Source organism: Echiichthys vipera, assembly GCF_963691815.1.
Source record: "Echiichthys vipera genome assembly, chromosome: 1".
Lineage (NCBI taxonomy): Eukaryota > Metazoa > Chordata > Actinopteri > Perciformes > Trachinidae > Echiichthys > Echiichthys vipera.
Window position 1 is genome coordinate 13,165,574 of NC_139826.1, and position 21,004 is coordinate 13,186,577.

General features: G+C 41.5%; 2 protein-coding genes across 2 annotated transcripts in view; one reads left to right on the forward strand and one right to left on the reverse strand.

Moving 5' to 3' along the window:
- The window catches only part of garre1 (granule associated Rac and RHOG effector 1), a 32,490-nt gene extending 30,148 nt beyond the window's left edge, over positions 1 to 2,342 (reverse strand). Inside the window, exon 1 of the mRNA XM_083913881.1 lies at positions 2,305 to 2,342. The gene's annotated coding sequence lies outside the window, so the exon portion shown is untranslated. The remainder of the gene's footprint in view (positions 1 to 2,304) is intronic.
- A 3,104-nt stretch (positions 2,343 to 5,446) lies between these two features.
- On the forward strand, positions 5,447 to 14,039 carry gpib (glucose-6-phosphate isomerase b). Its single transcript, XM_083939986.1, has 18 exons — positions 5,447 to 5,629; positions 5,900 to 5,990; positions 6,749 to 6,817; positions 7,098 to 7,217; positions 7,392 to 7,475; positions 7,620 to 7,766; positions 8,079 to 8,150; positions 8,238 to 8,282; positions 8,379 to 8,432; positions 9,106 to 9,166; positions 10,228 to 10,271; positions 10,398 to 10,550; positions 10,743 to 10,872; positions 11,047 to 11,123; positions 11,786 to 11,914; positions 12,182 to 12,257; positions 12,686 to 12,752; positions 13,637 to 14,039. Exons 1-18 carry the CDS (start codon positions 5,511 to 5,513, stop codon positions 13,758 to 13,760), a joined length of 1,662 nt encoding a protein of 553 aa, XP_083796112.1. The 5' UTR covers positions 5,447 to 5,510; the 3' UTR covers positions 13,761 to 14,039.
- Positions 14,040 to 21,004: the final 6,965 nt, after the last annotated feature.

Consider the following 21,004-nt stretch of genomic DNA (forward strand, 5'->3'; position numbering starts at 1 on the left):
TCCTAGCTGTCCACTAACTAGTCCACTAACTGCGATGATTACCATTCAGGCACACAGTTGAATAAGCAATAGAAAAGAATGAGTTTAAACACAGACAGGAATTTTGCAGAGCAAAGCACGTATCTCTGTAGTGACACAGCTGTGGCAGATGTCAACACCAAGTTTCAGGGTTGTTTCAGTGAAAGCTGTAAGAGTCTGGAAAAACTCAACAAAAGGAAGGCAATGACCTTAACATGAATGTCTCCTTCCCTTTAAGTCTGACTAACTATACTGGGCACCCATTCAACATGAAATCCATATGATCTTCATAACTGAAAATAACACAAACATTTTTATACATGATTCAAAGTTTAGAAAGGTCCTAACTTTTTAGTCATAATTATCAACACTGTTACCAACGTACCAACCACCAACTATGTTTTTAATAAACTAAAACAAGTTAAATTTTATTTTCCAATTCTGTTTATAAAAAGCATCCCCCCGTAGAACATGGATGATATAGTGACAGTGAAAGCCAACTTTAAGACTCCACCAGTGAGCAGATTGGCTGCTTTATGACAGACTTTGCAGCTTTTACTCCAGACATCCAAAGCACAGACACCCACTGACCAGTTGACTGTGATCAGGAGCAATCTCCTTGTTTTATTTGATCAAATCCTATGGGCAACTAAATGGCTACTACTACTTTAATTTTGCGCTCCAACAACCAAAACAGGAAACACTTTCCACATGTTGTCAAAACACAGACCCCTGGCTGGACTGTAGGTGCACACACACTCCACCGGAGAAGTTGGGCAACGTTACTTAGTAATACAATTGCAGATATCCCCTCTACTGTAGAGACTATATAAAGCCACATTACCACATCACTGTGGTTGTGTAAGTTACCGGTATTGACAGAGCAGAATTATTTACCAGAAGTAGATATAAATTTATAAAACACATAGTTCCTAGAAATTGTGTTGCATGACCCAAAACATGTACTCACTATGTATGTACATTTTTCTGTGTAATGCATAAGATACGATTGCAACACCTCTGTAGTAGTCCCTGTTGATCAAACACAGTACGACTAACACTTGAATATTAATGGAACAGCTAAACACTGTTTGTTACTTAATACTGAAACTTCAATGAGGCAGAAAACTAGCTGGATAGTGTTGGACTTGCTAAGGGATTATTTTAAACCCCGATCACTATTTAGCAGGAAGGTGTAACAGAATACCCGCAAGCGCAGTTAGCCGGTTTCATCGAAACTCTCCGGGATGACATGGCCCAAGCCATGGGAACACTATGTCGCAGCTATTAATACGGCCTTTTTACGCCCTAAATGCAGAGTCGCCGGAAAGGCTTCCGCGGCATCAGTGCATCAACACACTAAAGCGTAAGAAAAGCGAGTGACACGGAAACATACAGTGACGGTAGATGCATTCCCCACTTTGACACTCGTCCAACGGGCACACAGAACCAAACACTCGCTTTTTAGCCAACAAGCTAGTGCACTTTTCCCGGAGCATATTAATATTGTCAGTCCAATCTCACACAAACAGCAAGTTACACGACCAAGCGAGCTGCAAATCACGCCTTTGTCGGCTGCAGTTAACCTACATTCCTGTTTGTGCGGTGGGCGATGACCGACTGCAGCCATAACTTAACGTTACCACCAACAAACGCCCGAGTCCGTTATCGGACATGCAGTCTAACTAGGTCGCTGCTAACGCTACAGCTCGTTAACTCACTACTCCGGCTAAACGTTACCTGCGTTGCCACGATCAAATCTGGATCGTCGCCCACAGATACAAACCAGTGGCGGTGAAAACAGGGGGAAAAAACGACACCGCCGACCGCTCCTCCTTCGTTAGCCTACTTCTGCGCTTCATCTGCAGACATCAATTCGGGTCTGTATACCAACAAATGAGCTCATACATGCACAAAACATCGCGTGCATTTTCAGCCATTTTTTAAAACATGGTTATGGCGGTTTAATATTTAAATTATGAGAACAAAAATGAAAATATGCACCTCCGACTCAGGCATGTCCGATAATGGACGCACCAGTGTTCCATCGGTTCTAAGCGGGCTAGCTACAAAGCTTTGCGAGCTAACGTTAGCGCCGCAGCTAGCTCTCTGCGACACGATTGTAACCGCTGGTGGAAAGAAAGCAGCAAATGTAAAGCGGCCCATTGGTGCTCCAATACAGGCCGACGACAGTCAGTACCACCACGGCCCAGGAGAAACCAAACCGCTCCCGTAAAACACGAGAACAATGTTAGTACATGTAAAATTAATCACCACATCGCTCACCATCTCTAGGCATCCACCCTCCTGACAGCGAATCCCCTGTCTGTGTGTATGTGTGTGTGTGTGTGTGTGTTGCCGTTAAGAACACAGCAATACAAACAAACACTTCCGGGAATACCTTCACAATAAAACTGTTGCACATATTAAGGCTAAATGCAGAGTATTGTGCGTAGCTGTAGCCCGGTGTAGCCTAATACTTTCTCTGGTCATCCTTTAGTTTATCTTTATCAAGGATGTGCCTACTGGTTTACTCATCTGGCCTACAGTGTTACGGTTTTTACACATGCATTTTGTTTGCTTTTTCTTTATTGCTGTACTTGTCATGTTTTGCTGTTTTACCATTTTGAGTATGTATGTACACAAAACAGAGAAGTTCAGAATTTGACAGAATATCCGCTGTGGCTATACCACCGCTGTACATGTTTTTTTAAATAACCAAGGCACTTCCACAAAAACCTGTATTTTGTGGGGGGGGGGGGGGGGGGGGGCAATGAGCAAAATAAGAGAGCTGTAACCATTGTGTCAGAGGAGAAGATTATAAAAATGTTTTCTTCGGGCCATAGGATTAATCAAGAATAGGATCTGCGCCCACAGAACATCATTAGTTTCTCACACTGCTCTGGTTTGATCTTGGTCCATTCTGACTCAGTCTGACTCTTCCACGGTTCACTAACTGTAGTGGGTTTCTTAGCCAAGATTTAACCAGAGATTCTCTATGGGGTTTAGATCTGAACTGTGCTCTCATTGTTTAACTATTCTTAGCTTCAAGGAACTGTTTAACCTGTTTTGCAGTGTGACAGGGGACATTGTCTTGCATGAAAGTTGCAGCTGATAGGGAGACAATTGCAGTGAAGGTATTGCATGTTGCTGAAGGAGGTTTACATAAACATTTGCATTCACCCTGACATGAAGCTGTACAAGAGGCCCAACTCCTGCTGCAGAAAACATCCCCCAAACCATTACACTTCCTTCTTCAAACTGACTTCTTTACACTTTGGGTTTAGTCTTTCCCCAGTCCTGCGCCGAAAACAATTTTTCCCATAAAAGACAAAAAAATTGAATGTACTCTCATCACTGAAGTCATTCTGGACCAGTTCACCTCTGTCCACACAACATGCTCCTTAGCAATAGCAAGTCTAGCCTTTTTAGTCTCTCTGCTGATGAGAGGTTTGGTCACTGCAAAGTGGACTTTCAGTCCAAAGTGTTTTTAAACGATGAGACACTGTGTGCCGAGACAGATCCTTTCCCTGTTCAGTTGTCTGGTGAGCAACTCCAGCTTCAGTGTTGAACCGATTCCCCATTGAGAGTCTTCTCATATTCCTGTCCTCTTGTGCACTTGTTTTACATGGACGACCGGCCTTTTTGACGGACATTAATGAATCTGTGTCCTTGTAAAGTTTCAATATTCTTGAACTCACAGGCTTGGAACACCCAACCTCACTCTGATGACTGAGAGGGTCGTCCCTTTGGCCTTAATCTGGACAACCTGCTGTCTCAGGGTTTCTTTGACAGTAACCGGGAGAGCTGACAGATAAATAGGGTGTGTCCAACAATGAAGTCAGTTGTCACCAAGTGTCAGATTAACACCAATAACTGGGAGGGATCTGAAAGTGTTCTATAATTTTGCTCACTGTTTTTTTTTCACAAAATAAAGGTTTTTGTTGAAGTGCCTTGGTTATTAAAAAATATAAATTATAAGTATTATTATCTGGCCATTTTCGCATTGATTAACATAATAATTACTGAAAGGAAAATAACAGTGCATCTATTTAAGCGTCTAGTGCCACGAAGGCATATTGAAGTACTTAGTCATAATGATTACCCTAACCAACCATTCGTTGTGATTTTTTCCAGGGTCTTCCACTCATAGACTGTATAACACTTTACCTTTATTTTGAAATTAAAAAGCAATTCCAGAAATTCAAACGGCTCTAACTCCCGCAACACACACACACACACACATCTTAACAATAAGAAGGAGTGTGAGAATTACTCACAGACAGTTTCACATATTTTGGAAAAAAATCTTTCCCCTTGCGCTCGTTGTAAATCCCTGTGGAATATACAAGCTGCCTACATTAGAAACATGCTTTTACAACATAAGATACTTTTCAGAAAGTATTCCATTCAGATAATCTCTTTGTGATATTCATATTTGGTGAAATATCTTGCTGTTGTTCTTGTCATTTTGATTTACCACCCTGACTATTCCTATACAAAAAGGAATCATGTGTTCTAGCTACATACTAAGCTTTTCTCGCCCTCTAACGTTTGATACAGAACATTACACTCGAACTCGAACACTCCGCACTTTTAAAAACGCTCACTTGGGGGCGTTGAGGTCCACACATTGCTGCTGGATACAACAGTTGGTTGTTTTTGTCTGGGGCTCATTTATACGGTACACAAGCATAACGTTGATATCCAATAAACATTGATCTTCTACCATTTTGTGTGTTTGACCAGATCATTATGACAGACATTAAATTATTGTTATAATATATATACAGGTATATATATATACTTGTATATATACACAGTATACCGTATATACCATATATACCTGTACCTATACCTGTACCTATATGTATATATATATGTGTGTGTGTGTGTGTGTGTGTGTGTGTGTGTGTGTGTGTGTGTGTGTGTGTGTGTGTGTGTGTGTGTGTGTGTGTGTGTGTGTGTGTGTGTGTGTGTATATATATATATATATATATATAAATAACTTTAAATGTATATTTTTACTTTAATGAGATTATCTGAATGTAATCACAAAATGAAAAAATAATAAAAATAAGTTTGAAGACTTTATGTGTATTCAATAAGTAATCATTTATAACTTGTTCTAGGGTTGACTGTTATATAAATGAATGTATGCAATGTTGCCTGTAATGTGAGTGTTAATGTCTTGTGCAATGACTATTTCTAATATAGACAGAAGGATTTACAATGAGTTCAACAGTAGGCTGAACTGCCATACAGTCTGTACCGTGTGAACTACATGCCACTGAGTTGCTCCCCTATCAACATGCACTGTAACCCTGCAGGACAGTGTGGAGGTGTGACATGACTATAGTGTGTCTCTTGTGGGAGGGGCAAATGCGGATCTGGTCTGAGCACCCTTCAAAAAGCTTTCCCTCTGACCTGCCCGGTGCCACTCAGCCCGTTTGATTGAGCACAGCGGAGCACAGGAAGCCCTTCTGGACATCATGGGACTCACACAGGACCCCAACTTCCAAAAGCTGCAGGACTGGTACACAGCCCACGCACTTAACCTCAACATGAGGCATATGTTTGAGGCTGACAAGGAGAGATTCAACAAGCTCAGGTATGTATTCTATTAGAACTGGCTTTATTGTGTAAAAATGCAGTATGCACAGCATCACTGAACAGGATGCAGATATTTTGTTTGTACATAAATTAGTAAGATTTTGGCAGTTAATAATCTGTTGGCAGTCAACTCTGCAGCGTCATTATGTAATACTGAAAACTAGACGTCAAACCACGACTTGACCACAGATTCCGGTTTGATGGATATTATATTTGTAGGTCACAATCTCTGCTGTTCTGGTCACTGATGTTCTCTGTGTTTGGACAGCCTTCGTATGAAAACTGAAGATGGAGACATTCTTCTGGATTACTCCAAGAATCTTGTCACTGATGAAGTCATGAAGATGTTGGTTGATCTGGTAAATTCATTTACATTCAAATTATCCTTTGTTTTTTTAAATGCTAAAGTGAATTTGCTTATTATCTCCCCTTAATTGGACCAAGAGCTGATGTTCAGCAGCTGTAAGGTGGAAGTCTTTTCACCAGCTGTAAGTGGGGGTCCATATATCTGATACAGTCTTCATCTTGAGACAATATATGTGTCTATTTATTTACACATGTAAGATGTATTGACTGAAGAATCCATTTCAATCACCATGCAATAGACTCTGGACACCTCAACATTATCGTCCTCCTTAACCTCACTGCTGCTTTTGACATCATCAACAACCCCATTCTTCTCTACCTCCTTGAATCAACAACTGCATCTTCTCTCCCGCTCCTCTGTCCCAAGGTGTCCCCCAGGTTTCAGTGCTTGGTCCTCTCCTGTTCATCCTCTACATGCTTCCCCTTTAACATTATAAGCTATCATGGTTTCCACTTGCACCGCTACGCTGCTGATGTCCAGCTCTACTTTTCCACTAAATCCATCAATATTGCAGCGCAATGTTATATATTTTCACTGTGTTGTTTTATATGATAATCTTTAACTCATGAAGAGGGACCACGTGAGTGCATATCCAGGGAAACAAATACCCCAAAGAAAGCTTTAGTTTCGTTCCCTGCAATTTTAGACTCATGTCAAGTGTCTTTGAGAACTATGGCAAGCATTATATAAATAAAATGCATTGCTTTCGTTATTATTATAATTATTATTAACATTTATTGTCTTTTTCAGGCCAAGTCAAGAGGCATCGAAGCCGCCAGAGAGAAGATGTTCACTGGAGAGAAGATCAACTTCACTGAGGTGCTCATTGTTGACCACATGTCATCTGTAACTTGACTTAAGGCAGTGTTTCCCTCTTGACATTTATCCTGGTGGGGTGAAACAGCCACTGACACAACACTTACACCGTGTGACACAATAACTCCTGCACATAAGTTTTTGGCTTCTTTAAAAATAAACACTGAATACAGTGAATGCAACAGCTGAATATTATTTAACTCTTTGATCACCAACAGTATAAGCAGTCAACGGGACTGAACGCTAAGTGTGTGTTTTGTTTCCTGGTGCTGTGGATATGAAGGGCCGCGCTGTGCTCCATGTGGCTCTGAGGAACCGCTCCAACACTCCGATCATGGTTAATGGCAAGGATGTGATGCCAGACGTCAACAAAGTTCTTGAGAAGATGAAGGGCTTCTGTCACGTGAGTGAAGTGCATCAACAGCAAAATGCCAAATCACAAAACTTTGTCGCACTGGCGTTTGCACATTTCACAGTATGAGTTTAACAATCCTGCTCATGAAGATTTAATGCACTTACCAGCACTTTGTAGAGAAATCTGGTTCATGTTTACAATGAGTGTGTTTGTCTGTTGTAGAGAGTTCGCAGTGGTGAGTGGAAGGGCTTCACAGGAAAGGCCATCACAGATGTTGTCAATGTTGGCATCGGAGGATCCGACCTTGTGAGTCCATTTTTTTTGAAAATGTTAATGCATTTTATTGCCAAATCTCAGTGGCTGACAGCTTTTACTGCTCCATCCTTTTACAGTCAAACACATTCGCTCTAGTTTTATCTAACTTTGATCTTGAATTGATTTTACTTGCAGGGACCCCTGATGGTGACTGAGGCCCTGAAAAATTACTCAAAGGGTGGACCGCGTGTGTGGTTTGTGTCAAATATTGATGGAACGCACATCGCCAAAACCCTGGCACAGCTGAATGCTGAGACAACCCTCTTCATCATTGCATCCAAGGTAAATTAAGATTTTACGCAAGCAGATTAATCTGGTTGTGCTGCACACCATGAAACGCTCTTTCCAGGAACAGATAAAAGATTAACAGTTCCTCTAAAATAGTTTTTTACTCCATATTTAGTGGTAAATATCTTAGCAGATAAACAGATGGTGAGATGCTTTATTTTTTTTTCTGGTGTGTGTTGTGTCATTTTGTACTCAAACTCTCCAGTACCTCGATTGCAGGCAGATGCATGATTTACCATATGTTTTAATTTCATTATTCATTATTATTTGGTTATCTATGTATTTAATTTAATTCTCCTTTTATAGACTTTCACCACCCAAGAGACCATAACCAACGCTGAGTCAGCCAAAGCATGGTTCCTTGAACATGCCAAAGATGTGAGTATGCAGCGGCTTCAGACAACAGCAGAAGTTTGGTAGTTGGCAGATCGATATCCTTCAATTATATCCGCTCTGTTTCAACAGAAAGCTGCTGTTGCCAAGCACTTTGTGGCCCTTTCCACAAACGGAGTAAGTCACAAAACATTCTTTTACAGGTTAAACCTTCTCTCTCTCTGTCCAGACATCTGATTCTAACGGTCCTTCTTTTCTCTGTCTCTCCTTCAGCCCAAAGTGAAGGACTTTGGCATCGACACAGAGAACATGTTTGAGTTCTGGGATGTGAGTGCTCTTTTAGCAATAAAGTAGACTGTGTACAGAATTTGCTGTCTTCATCCAGACTGTGATTGGGGCTGAAGGCAGCGGCTATAAATACACTAGGCTTTTGACCTGTGAAGTAGGTGGGACAAACGCTCTAGTCAGCAGCTGCTGGGTAATCAGAAGCCTCTCTCTTCAGACTCAGTTATTATTGGTAGCGACCTTCTCTCTTGCAGAGGTTACCGTAAAGGCTGGGTTGCATCAAAGGTCAGGCAGCTGCCTTTAGTTACATTGTTGGTATTTAAAGGGCAACAGCTACTGTATAATATGCCCTTAATAGAAAAAATGGCTGCCAGTTTTTAACACTCATCGCATGTACAGAGTACAGTATTTTCTGTCCCACAGAGAGAGAAAAAAAATGTGTTATGCAAGAGATCAAAGGGCAAATGATAAATTGCTGAGTGAACTGTGTTTCCTTATGTTAATGCTTATTAAAGATACAAACATTTCTGTCCTGGGTGTACAGGTAGTTAGGATTAGGATAAATGACATTAATGTTCCTCCTGTAGTTACCAGCATCTTCTGTTGTGGGTTTCTCTTTTATTAAAGCCCTGCATTTTGCAAAGGAGTTTTGAACAAGGCATGGTTATATTTTCAGTCATTCGGTCATTTTCAGTCACTTTCTTTTCTTTTTTAGTGGGTTGGTGGTCGTTTCTCCCTGTGGTCTGCAATTGGAATGGCCATTGCCCTGCACATTGGTATGTACAGTAAAAACACATTTTTGCATTTTTTTTACAGCAACACAAAACGTAAATATTTAAAGCAACTTTGTTTTAAATTTGAACATTTCTGACTTTGTTGCCAGTATTATCAAAAAAAGACACCGTGTACATATCACCCCTCTCATTTCAAAGGGTTCTACAGTGACATAACCATAGACTGTATAAAACATGGACCTAGTCTCCATCCACCATAGGTTTCTAAAGAGTCAAAAGGAAGCTCAATGTGGGCGGCTCAGGTTTGTCCCCATCTTGGCAGTGCCTGACTTCCTCTGACTTCCGGCTAATCCAAAAATGGGCAAAGAGGTGGCGTGAGGTGGGCTGAATGAAGCCCACAGTCTATCATTTAAAGTGGCCATGCCCTTAATTATACATAATTTTAAAAATGTGTCATGAATGGGGAAATAAGCTGAAGAGACCAAAACCGATTTTTTTGTACCAGGCTGTAAACATGTTTATTCTGCATTTAAACATGGGGGTCTATGGGGATTGACCTGCTTTTTGAGCCGGCCTTGAGGTGACCATTCAAGCGGCAGTTTTTGGTGCCTCCACATTATTTAATTTTCATTCCCCAAGGTTGCATCTTGGACACAACTAGACCAAACAAACACTTTGATCTACAATGCTGATGTTAAACAGGGATATTGTCAGCCATTTTAACCACCGTAATGATGAGCAGGTGCTACCTCATCAGGATTCAGGATCTGATCTAATTGTTCAGATGCACATTCATACACCGAACATCAGGAGCAATTTGGGGTTCAGTGTCTCACCCAAGGACACTTCAACTTGCAGACTTTGTGGAGGACGGTGGGCTCTACCTCCTGAGCCACAGCCTGTTTGGATATTATAAGTCTGGACCAAAATGGTGGCCAGTCTTTCTGAACAACATTTCCATTCATAAAACCACACAGTGTTTTTAGTAAATGAATATGACTTTATCTTGCTGGTGGAGCGTCAAACTGAAAACAATCAGTTCAACTGTTTAATCGATAGTATTTTCAGTCAGTAAACCTTTCTGTCACATCTCTCCTCATCAGGCTACGACAACTATGAAAAGCTTCTTTCAGGAGCTCATTGGATGGTAGGTAGTCCTCCATCACCTTCAGTTCTCCACCTCTCTAGAGTAGAAAAAATATCTGAGCCTTTTTGGAAAAAAGATACAAACCTCACAGATGTAAATAGGCATCCCTCCCTCCTTCTGTTGCAGGACAACCACTTCCGCACCGCTCCTCTGGATAAGAACGCTCCCGTGCTGCTGGCTCTGCTGGGCATCTGGTACATCAACTTCTTCCACGCAGAGACCCACGCCATGCTGCCCTACGACCAGTACATGCACCGCTTCACTGCCTACTTCCAACAGGTCTGCCCCCACAATACCGCAGGCCTCACAGGTCTTTGCGAGAGCTTCCAAAAGAAGATGAAGTGGAATTTTATATTGTTTAGTAATATTAATATTAATATTTAAAAGCATAGTATTAATAAATTAAAAATAGCAGACAGAGCAACACTATGTCTGCCTTAATTGTAACAGTAATAAGTGTTTATTTTCTAGGGTGACATGGAGTCAAATGGAAAGTACATCACTAACCATGGAGCACGTGTAAACTATCACACTGGGCCAATAGTGTGGGGAGAGCCAGGAACCAATGGACAGCATGCCTTCTACCAGCTCATCCATCAAGGTAACATCACAGAGACCATCATTTAATCACAGCAACATGTGGGTGATAGTCAGTCAGCGTACCTAGATTTCTTTATTGCTCACAGTGCTAACTGGTTAGCCTCATGCCATGAGTTTGTGGCTTACTTGTGTGTATAATTGTTCCACTAATGCAGTCCAAATGTGTCCAACTCAGGAACACGCATGGTGCCTTCTGACTTCCTGATCCCAGCTCAGTCACAGCATCCGATCAGAGACAACCTGCACCACAAGGTATCAGTGTTATCTCAGAACTGTTAGAATAAAGCAGTGCATTGAATGGCGAAAAAAACAGTAGTGTGTTCGGAAGTATGTACGCTGACACAAAGTTCCTCCCCTTATTTAATACCTATATAAAATAAATTGTGTTTTTTGTTTCTTTGTTGTAGGGAAGTTTGTGTAATCAACTATCGGTTGAAGCCCGGACGTTGTAAGCAATTTATATTAGTTTTATAGGGCTTTATTTATTCACAGCATAAATTCAAGATTTTCACATTCCCTAAACTATGTCACAGAAGGCAAAAAATACCCAAATTGTGAAACTGTGAACTAAGCTATCGTTGCATTGTTTGTGTATTTATTGCAAACCTGAGCAATATTTTTGAGAGATCATCTTTAAAGGTCTTCCACCACAAGAGCCATCTGAAAAGGCTGTAACTGAATATGTATGTTTTTTCTGTGTGTGTGTGTGTGTGTGTGTGTGTGTGTGTGTGTGTGTGTGTGTGTGTGTGTGTGTGTGTGTGTGTGTGTGTGTGTGTGTGTGTGTGTGTGTGTGTGTGTGTGTGTGTGTGTGTGTGTGTGTGTGTGTGTGTGTGTGTGTGTGTGTGTGTGTGTGTGTGTGTGTGTGTGTGTGTGTGTGTGGTGTGTGTGTGTGTGTGTGTGTTATGGGGCTTTAGATCCTGCTGGCCAACTTCCTGGCCCAGACAGAAGCTCTGATGAAAGGTAAGACCACAGAGGAGGCCAAGAAGGAGCTGGAGGCCAGTGGGCTGAGTGGAGAAGCTCTGGAGAAAATCCTGCCACACAAAGTAAGTCAAATCAAGAAAAAACTGACTGATTATGAGCTCTGATAACAATGACGACAAACTTAAACCTGATTTTGAGTGGAGGCAAAATGAATCATGCTTGACACAAAGGACGCAGAAATGCAGGACTAGAGTGAGGAAGCATGGTAGGTAGTGCCCCCCAGTGACCATGAATAAGCATAGCTATCAAAAACCTTATTTAGAGCATTTCTGATGATGGCATGCAAGAAGTGGACTATATTGTGAAATATTTCTACTTGTTTAACACAGGTATTCCAAGGAAACAGACCAACCAACTCAATCATCTTCAAGAAACTGAGCCCATACACACTTGGAGCACTTATAGGTGAGAGTAAACAATATTTCTTGTGACTTACAGCCACTGGTTATCCCAAAATTAAGCTCTTAAATGAAATAGTATATAGTAGTAATAGTTAGTGACAATACAGGTAACTTTGTTTTGTTTATTTGGATCTATTATAGCTCAAGGCTTGTTTTGTCTGAAATACTATAAAACACACCTGTACACATTATATATACATATAATTTACACATTTACATAAACACATCTGTATATTTAAACTAATGCACACATACTGAGAGTGCCATAGTAATGAGAATGTTGACAGCCACAGTTAGTTTTACTATTTGTGTTATTATAGTTTATGACAGTTTCACAGCTTCCTGGTGTTACCTCTGAACCCTCTGGAGTTATTTCTTTAATTATTTCATTGTTGTTGTGATAATGATGATTCTTTATTCCTGTTTTTTCAGCAATGTATGAGCACAAGATCTTCATTCAGGGTGTAATGTGGGAGATCAACAGTTTTGACCAGTGGGGGTGAGTTTTTACTATACACATTACACTACGCATTGTAGTTCCAATTTTGTAACCCCAGTTCAGTGGCAGTGCACTGCAGCCATAAAAACATGGAGTCTTGGTTATGGGATGTTAAAGGTCCCATATCATAAAAAGTAAGATTCCTATGTCTTCTTTTATTATAAAGCAGGTGGAGATGCTCTATGAATGCTGTGAAAGTATCAAAATGCTCAATCCACAGAGAAATGCACACAGCCTGTATTTGGAAATTGTCTTTAAACAAGCTGTCAGGACTTCTGTACGGTTGGGATGTCACAACTATACTATAAATATGTCAAAAGTGCCGCTACAGTGCCACAACAGTTATTCCCTGGCTGCAATGTCAGTGCTGAGATGCCAAGAGTGCAGATGCGGAAAACCCGGAAATGCTGACCAATCAGAGCAGAGAGGGCTTTGATGGGAAGGGGTCTTAAAGAGACAGGTGCTAAAACTGAGCATTTCAGCCAGAGTGTGAATACAGGAATATTCAAACAGACAAATGTTTTTTGAACATAAAAGCATGTAAACATGTTCAATTAAAAACCCAAAATACAAGTTTGAACTTAAAAACAGGCATAATGTGCCCCCCTTAATGAGTCAATAATAATTGCTGAAATCAGTGACTTGTAGTAATTGTGTATTTTGGTTCAACCCTGCCCTTTTACTTGGAGGTCAGCTCTAAAATGAGCATTTTGGGTAAAATTGGGACCTACCATTACAAAGTGATCAAAAAACCTCTCAGTTAACATTGCAGGAATTGTCTGTTTTTTTTTAAAATTAAACCCTTCACATGTTCTTCTTCACATCACTGAACCCATCTTCGCTCTTCTGTTTGTGTCTCCTCTCCTTCTCCTCTGCACTGTCAGAGTCGAACTGGGCAAACAGCTCGCCAAGAAGATCGAGGCCGAGCTCAAGGACACCGCAGAGGTCCACTCCCACGACTCCTCCACCAACGAACTCATCAACTTCCTCAAGAAAAACTTTGCCTGAGTCAACCTCCACTTTACTCCACATCATTATCCATCTGATTAGCTCACAAGCTGCATGGACAGGAGACTCAAAGAGGCAGCTGGTCACTCCCACATAGGCAAGCGTTTTAGCCTCATTAGGAATATCGTGACTGTCCACAGTGCTGTATTTTCTGTGTGTTCGTTCACCCCTGCAAGGGGAAGAAGCTTTTTGTACTAGAGTTGTGAGGGGCAGAGTGAAATGTGCTCTCACTGTCTCTCCACTGTCACAAGAAATGTGGAATAAATATATTTACACAAAGTCAGTTTCAGTGTCATTCATAGTGTTAAAAATAAACATACACAAACACAGCAGCTGTTCGTCATGCTCCTGTGTGCAGATCAGTGTAATTATGTCTATCAAAGTGCTGGGGAAAAGATGCATGCATTCTTAACCTCATAAGCGTGTGTAAGGAACACGTCACTAGATGGCATCAGAGTGCCAGATTATATGACAGGGAGCAAATCAACCACCCAGTAATCTACCATTTATTCAGTGGAACAAAGGGTCAAAGGTCAGTCCATTTGCACTGTTCCTCCCCACAAATCCCCAGACGCCACAGCATCCATTTAGAGAGAAAAACAAACAGCTGGACTAAACAGCATCTGGACTAAAAAGCCAGCCCTCCCTGGCACAACATTTAAACATCATTAAAATGAATTGGCTCAATGTTTCAGTCCAAGGCTGACTACTAAATGTACTGGTGAATTTCTCCTGTAATGGTATTAGAGACAACGTTTCCCACAAAACATCACGTGGCGCCATTAGCCACAATGCACCAAACGAGATAAAGAACATTTCACTATGTTTTGTCCTCTTCTACTCATTGCTGGGTACAGTTACAGAGTGTGTATGAGGACAAACAGAAAGTAAAAAAAAAAAAACATAGACACCGCTGGGTTTTCAATGCTGTTGCTAGGCAACAATACTTTACTTGAAATCTGACTTGTCCTTTTTTTATCTCCAGCTCTGACTGAGGATTTTGGAGGAGTTGGACTGAGGATAGAAAACCCTCCTTCAGACCTTTGCACACCAAGTCCGTATTTTTTGACTGAAATTTTAGTACGTTAAAAAATATATACAACTTACTTTTGTGTCACTTATGTTTACACACCGACTCGGAAACCTTTGTTAAACTTCTCGGAACAGCAACAGTTTTCTACATTTTTTGCATCCGTCAAAAGTTTTTGACCACTCAGAGCCAACTTACATGCAAAATGGTCCAGTGACACAAAATTTAAAGATCGATTGTGGCATGTGAATGCAGAACAGCTTGGAATCAGGGATGGTAGGTACTCACCCCAAAACAAAGTATATACAAAAGCAAATGCTTACACTCTAGGTAGCTAAACGATAGCGTACTGCTTATTTAATTTATTCATTAGCTTTGTTTGGTACTAGCATTATCCACTTCAGTCACGTAATTAATTCAAGAAGTCAGGGGAACACAGAATCATCCTCCCTGCTTGCGCCTGACTTGTACTGTTATTTTTCATAAACAAACAAAAAACGCATCTGACTCAGTGTGCAAGGTTTCTGTGTGCAACGATTATCTGAAGATGGATTAAATAATACATATGAAACACAGACTTAGTGTGCAAATGCATTTATCATCATGTTTAGGATGTTGCAAATTATTAGTAGGATGCTCCTCAGTTTCTAACGTCCAAAAAAGGACATTAACCTCTATAGAGGCCGGCTAGGTGAGTCACAGATACACTCTTACAACTGCTGATACTACATGTAACTGCATCTATCTTCCCATCTATGTAAGCCAGGTGCAATAGGCTGAAATAAACCAGCAGCAAGTCAACATGAGGAAAAATAAATGATTAGGCTCAGTTCATCTGGGAGAATCAAATAGCAGCGTGAAAGCATGAAAAAGGTTCTGTGTGCGTTCTTGAAATGTTTGTTGAACAATGGCGCTGCCCACCCTCACATTCCACTTCATGCTTTATTGGTCAGCCCTGTCAGTCATTTTTTTTCTCTCCAGCCTGTTAAAGAGCCCCCCCCAGCTCGATCAGGGTCCTAAGGTCCTAACCTGCCCCAGTGTGGTGGTTGCCATGGCGACGTCACCCCCTCCATTGTCAACAGCGCAGTCCCAAGTTCATGGTGGTGTCAGACAAATGGTAGGAGAAGAGTTTGGGATTCTTCTGAACTGGCTGATACACCGCCAAGCTTTGCTGCTGCCGCTCAAACATCGTCTCCATGTATTTGTATCATTTAAATATTTAAAGTGTAATTCCAGCACAAAATCATCCCATGGTCTTTTTCGGCACTTGCATACATCAAATACACCATCGAGACAGTTTTTTCGTGTATGGACTATCGAGTCGGGGAAGTACGGTGAAGGTATTAAAACGGCTTTTTTAACCACTAATACTGCTCAAAATAACACCAAACCTCTGCAGTAGCATGAGAAGAGTCCCTTAACATAAAACGAAGCACCAACCCAGGGGTTTATTAAAAGAGTGTTTTGAAAGACTTAAGTCCATTCAAGTCTATTACCAAATGCAGTCCAAAAGGAAGGAGCCCATTGATGCTTCACTTTATGTATAATGATACTTAGCATGCTACTGCAGAGGTTTGGTGTTATTTTGAGCATTGTAAGTGGTTAAAAAATCTGTTTTTTTCCGTTAATGGTTTATGCACAAAAAAATTGTCTCAATGTCTTATTTGAGGTATGTACGTGCCAAAAAAGACCATGGGATGATTTTGCACTGGAATTACACTTTAATTCACCATGAGCCAAAATGTACGGAAGCGGCTTGAGGGGACGCATCTGTGCATGCAATCAAGCTCTGAAATTCACCCTCCGAGGAGAAAAGTGGCCTGCAGGTCCAACCCCCCCACACACACACACATACACACAACCAACACTGAACACTCTCACAAATATCAAACTCGGTGGATTGTCCCTCTCTAGTTTCCACTCTGTATTGTGAGGCTGCCATTGACAGTAGTGACACAGAAACCCTGAAGGATGTACAAAGAAATAGCCATCAAGTCAAATCCAGCTTCCCTCTTCCCACGACTACTGGAGTTATTTAAAGATTAGCTTAAGTAGGTGGGCAGAGCTCATCATGCTGCAGCATAGGAAGTCAGCAGTAGTCCCATGAGGCTGCAGGGGGCTCCAGCTGACCCCTTGTCACTCAGTGTCCCTGTCTCCCCCCAAAATAAGTCTCTTCAGACGCCATTAGCTGGATCCTTCTTTAAATGCTAACATGCCGAACCCTTTACCCTTAAAAAAAAGAACAGGAAGAAGAACAATATCATCTAGGATCAGAGTTTCATGTTATTGCACATCTACAGTATGTGGTCATCTGGAGAAGCAAGAATAAAGCAGTGCAGCTCTCACGTCCCTGAGAATGTAAAAATATTCTTACGCGATGAAAACATATTTTAATGTTTTGGTAATAGATATCACATGGAAATATCTGAATATGGGGAGCCCACTAGCTCACCTGGTAGAGTGGGTGCCCCATATACAGAGGCTAAGTCCCCCCCATCGTTTCCCATCAAGCTTCAGCGAATATTTTCATGCTTCATATCTGAATCATTTCTTTGAGATGTTTCTGACCTCAGAACAGTCAAAGGTTTCTTTCCGTGGTTCATCTCTACCAAATTACCAGACAGCTGGGCTTGTTTATCCTAATGGGACGCCTCTAGGTCAGTCATCTGGAATACTGTGCACCCATTGTAATATTTTTTTGTCTTCACTGCCCCTCTTGAATCCACAGAAATACAGAGAGACCGACCAACATCTGCCTCTTATTTAGCAACACAGGTGGTTTAAAAGTAAAATAAAAATATGTGTTTGCACGCTGATTTCAGCCTCTGTTGGTCTGTTGGTGACAAAGTATATCATAATGTTCAAAGTGACAATTACAGTTGGTATATCTCACATTTCTCTAGACAAAGGCTGTTTGTTACGTCACAGAAATACTTGCATGCAGTTTGGTGTCAGGAAACACATACCCGTACCATTAACGTGTACTAACAGTCAACAGTGCAACTCATAACATGCCTACTTATAGCGTAGTTGGCTGTAAAATAGAACCAGCAATGGTGTCAAGTTCTTCAGAGTCGCTGCAGGATCTCCTTCCTTTCAAAAAAATGATATGTTATGCTGTGTTGAACAGCGAGAGAGCAAGTGAAATTTACGTTAAATGGCAAATGGACATTAATCCATCAAGATAAGGACATTGTTCTCTGGTTTAAGAATAAATAAGCCTACCTTGGAATCTTTGAATACAATGAAAGGGTCTATTGGGTGCAGGTGCGGCACAGCTGTTTATTGTTTTTTCACAAAGAGGTATGATCAATTCTTTTCATCGCCACAGTGTTTTAAGGTTGTTTCATGGAAGTGGCTCAGCCCATCATTAATGAAAAAATCACCTCTGCACTGTTTCTTTGCAGGAAAAAAAGGGATGATCGGTGTAGTCTACAGCCTGTTACTGGTTTGTTATGGATGAAGAACCCAGTTTCAATTGATCAACTGCTGTAGCAACTGAACCACACTGCTGCACTTCAACCATGAAGGGAAATGCACCTTTTTGTACTCCAGTGATTTAAAATTTCACTTGCTAAAGTCGGGCAGCATAGTAGCACAGTGGTTAGCAATGTCATCTGGGTTCAAACCTGCTGACCAGCTTGGGCCATTCTGTGTGGAGTTTGCATGTTCTCCTCGTGTTTGTGTGTGTTTTATGGGTCCTCACACAGACCAAAGACTTGCAGGTTAGGTTAACTGTTGACCCTGAATTGTAGGTGTGAATGTGAGTGTGAATGGTTATCTGTCTATACGTCCGCCCTGTGATTGACTGGTGACCTGTCCAAAGTGTACCCCACCTCTTGTCCAATGTCAGGGTCAATGTGGGATCGGCTTGCTCCATCCACAACCCTGACCCAGGGCGGGTCACCACTTCTCTCTAACCTCTCAGGGATCTTCTTGTTGTCCTCAGTCGATCAGGCTGCAGCTGTCAAAAGTTTAAAAGAGGTCTCACTCTGTGCTGTCAGCTGTCATTCCAGGCGTCAGATGATGGCAAACACCCACCTCCACCCCATTCACCTCCATGTCTGCAGCAGCATCATCTGGACTCTTCTCCACTGCATCCATCTCAGTCATCTCCTCTTCACCACCACCAGTGTCTAGACTCCATCGGGGGGTATCCTACTCTACCCTTGGTTTCAAGACCCCTTTAACATGAAGTCTGGATGGTGTCTAATCGACAAAGACTCTCATTCAATCATTATTTGTCATGCATTGTTAAATAATTTCTTACTTTCACATCTAATACGGAATAATGACGTCTTCCTGATGGACATATGGATGGATGGACCTCAAAGACCCTGCTTCTCACTTGATTTATTGAGCTAAGGTTAGCTAGCTAGCACTAACGCTAGCTTGTAAATTAAGGCTCTGCAGCAAATGGTGCCAGCACACCAAGATGATTCCTGTCAGCCAGTTGAATATCGTCAGTTTCCCTCTTTAGCATTTAGCTTAGCACAGGGTCATTGAAACAACAGCTGTAGGATTGTAGCCACAACAAATATAGCATGCAATCTCCACCAGAAATGTCTGAGGTCAAATTGCATTGTGGATGATGTAGGCACCAGGTTGTGAAAAGAAAGAAGAATGCATGGAATTTACCGAACAAGATCTTTGGTTCCGCCGTTGAGCTTTTCAAGTGTACAAATATTCATTGTACTGACAGCTTCATAGGAGATATATCTCATCACATTCTCAAATAAAACCACAATTATCTCCCATGTGTCCTAAACGTGAATTGGACTTGTGTTTTCTGCAATTGTAGGCTCTAAATATTATTATTCTACCATTGCAGCTTTGCCACATATAACATCACCTTATTTCAGGAGGTTTCCCAGAGAGAGTTGGCAGTACTTGTTTAGAGCATCAAGCGTGATAGCTTTTATCAACTAAGTCACTCAACCTTTCATTGAAAATGCTGGGGGGCGGAAAAACTTATCACTTATAATAACTGACGAATCCGTAACAGGGAGGAAACAGGGGGCCAACAATTTTTTTTTTACAGGAAGGGAACAAAGTGTCAGGAGTAACCAAAGATTCAGAGTGTATGAGGTAATCCTGTGGTGAGCATATTTTCACTCATTTCCTGGCAATGGAGGGACCTGTATGCTCCAGAGGGAAGGTGTTCTTTTGTGCGGTGTAACAGAGCTCACCTCACAGTGGATCCCCTGGGGCTCCGCTACCTCTGCACGCACACACACACACACACACACACACACACACACACACACACACACACACACACACACACACACACACACACAAACACTAACACACAGCTCCCTGAGTCACAGGGTGGAACCCTCACAAACATAAAGGGCGCTTTGTGCCCCAACTCATGGAGCTGACAACCAACACCAGAGAGCTCCTCACACTGAACACCACTGTTTAGCTAACAGGAGAGCTCAGTCAGCGGGCAGACTGCTTTTATGTTCACCCACACAAAATGTAGCTTCATCTCCAACTATCTTTGTATCAGTGGCTTATAAATACAGCTGTGCCTACTGTAAATGAATTTTTGAGATTCAAAGGGTAAAGCGGGCCTGCGTGTTTTCAATTTTCTTTTATCCTCAGCGCAGGTGCAGGAACTGTGAAGTTATCCTTCCCTCATTTCCCCTTTTCCTTTTTCTTTTTAAAGATATACAGCCTTCCATGAGCCTGTCTCTCAACAACACATATTTCCCCAAACTGAAAAGAGAGGATGACTTGATTTCTTACTCTCCTTGGGATTGAGCCAGGCAGCAGTAATCTATCAAGCGAGCAGTAAAAGAAATCGAACTTCACTGTACTTCATCTGAAACCCACCCACTCACCTGCAAGATTTCCAGAGAGATGACAGCAGCACTTTACTATGTATCTTTATAACCGACTTCACACAGGGGCATCATTAATGACTCTTGCAGCTGCTATTATGAATATTTTTATATATTAACAGTGCTTCAAGTAACTAATGGTAGGCTAAACGAGCGAGAAGGTGAATTGCTACAAGGTTGCATTCGTGGATGTTATTATACAACAGTACACACTTGCCAGACACCACCAGCCTAGAGCATTTTTAATGCAGCCCCTGATGCTTTGTGGGAGTCAGCGAAGACTGAAAACGGAGCTAACAAGGCCGTGAATATTGGACTTGCATTCCTCAGGTGGACAGTAAGCCTGTGAATGTTCTCATTTGTCC

Excerpts from the sequence above, each read along its gene's own strand:
- gpib (XM_083939986.1), top strand. The coding sequence starts at position 5,511 with ATGGGACTCACACAGGACCCCAACTTCCAAAAGCTGCAGGACTGGTAC. Across the intron at positions 5,991-6,748 it reads TGAAGATGTTGGTTGATCTG|GCCAAGTCAAGAGGCATCGA; the intron begins GTAAATTCATTT and ends TGTCTTTTTCAG. Across the intron at positions 8,151-8,237 it reads TCCTTGAACATGCCAAAGAT|AAAGCTGCTGTTGCCAAGCA; the intron begins GTGAGTATGCAG and ends CTGTTTCAACAG.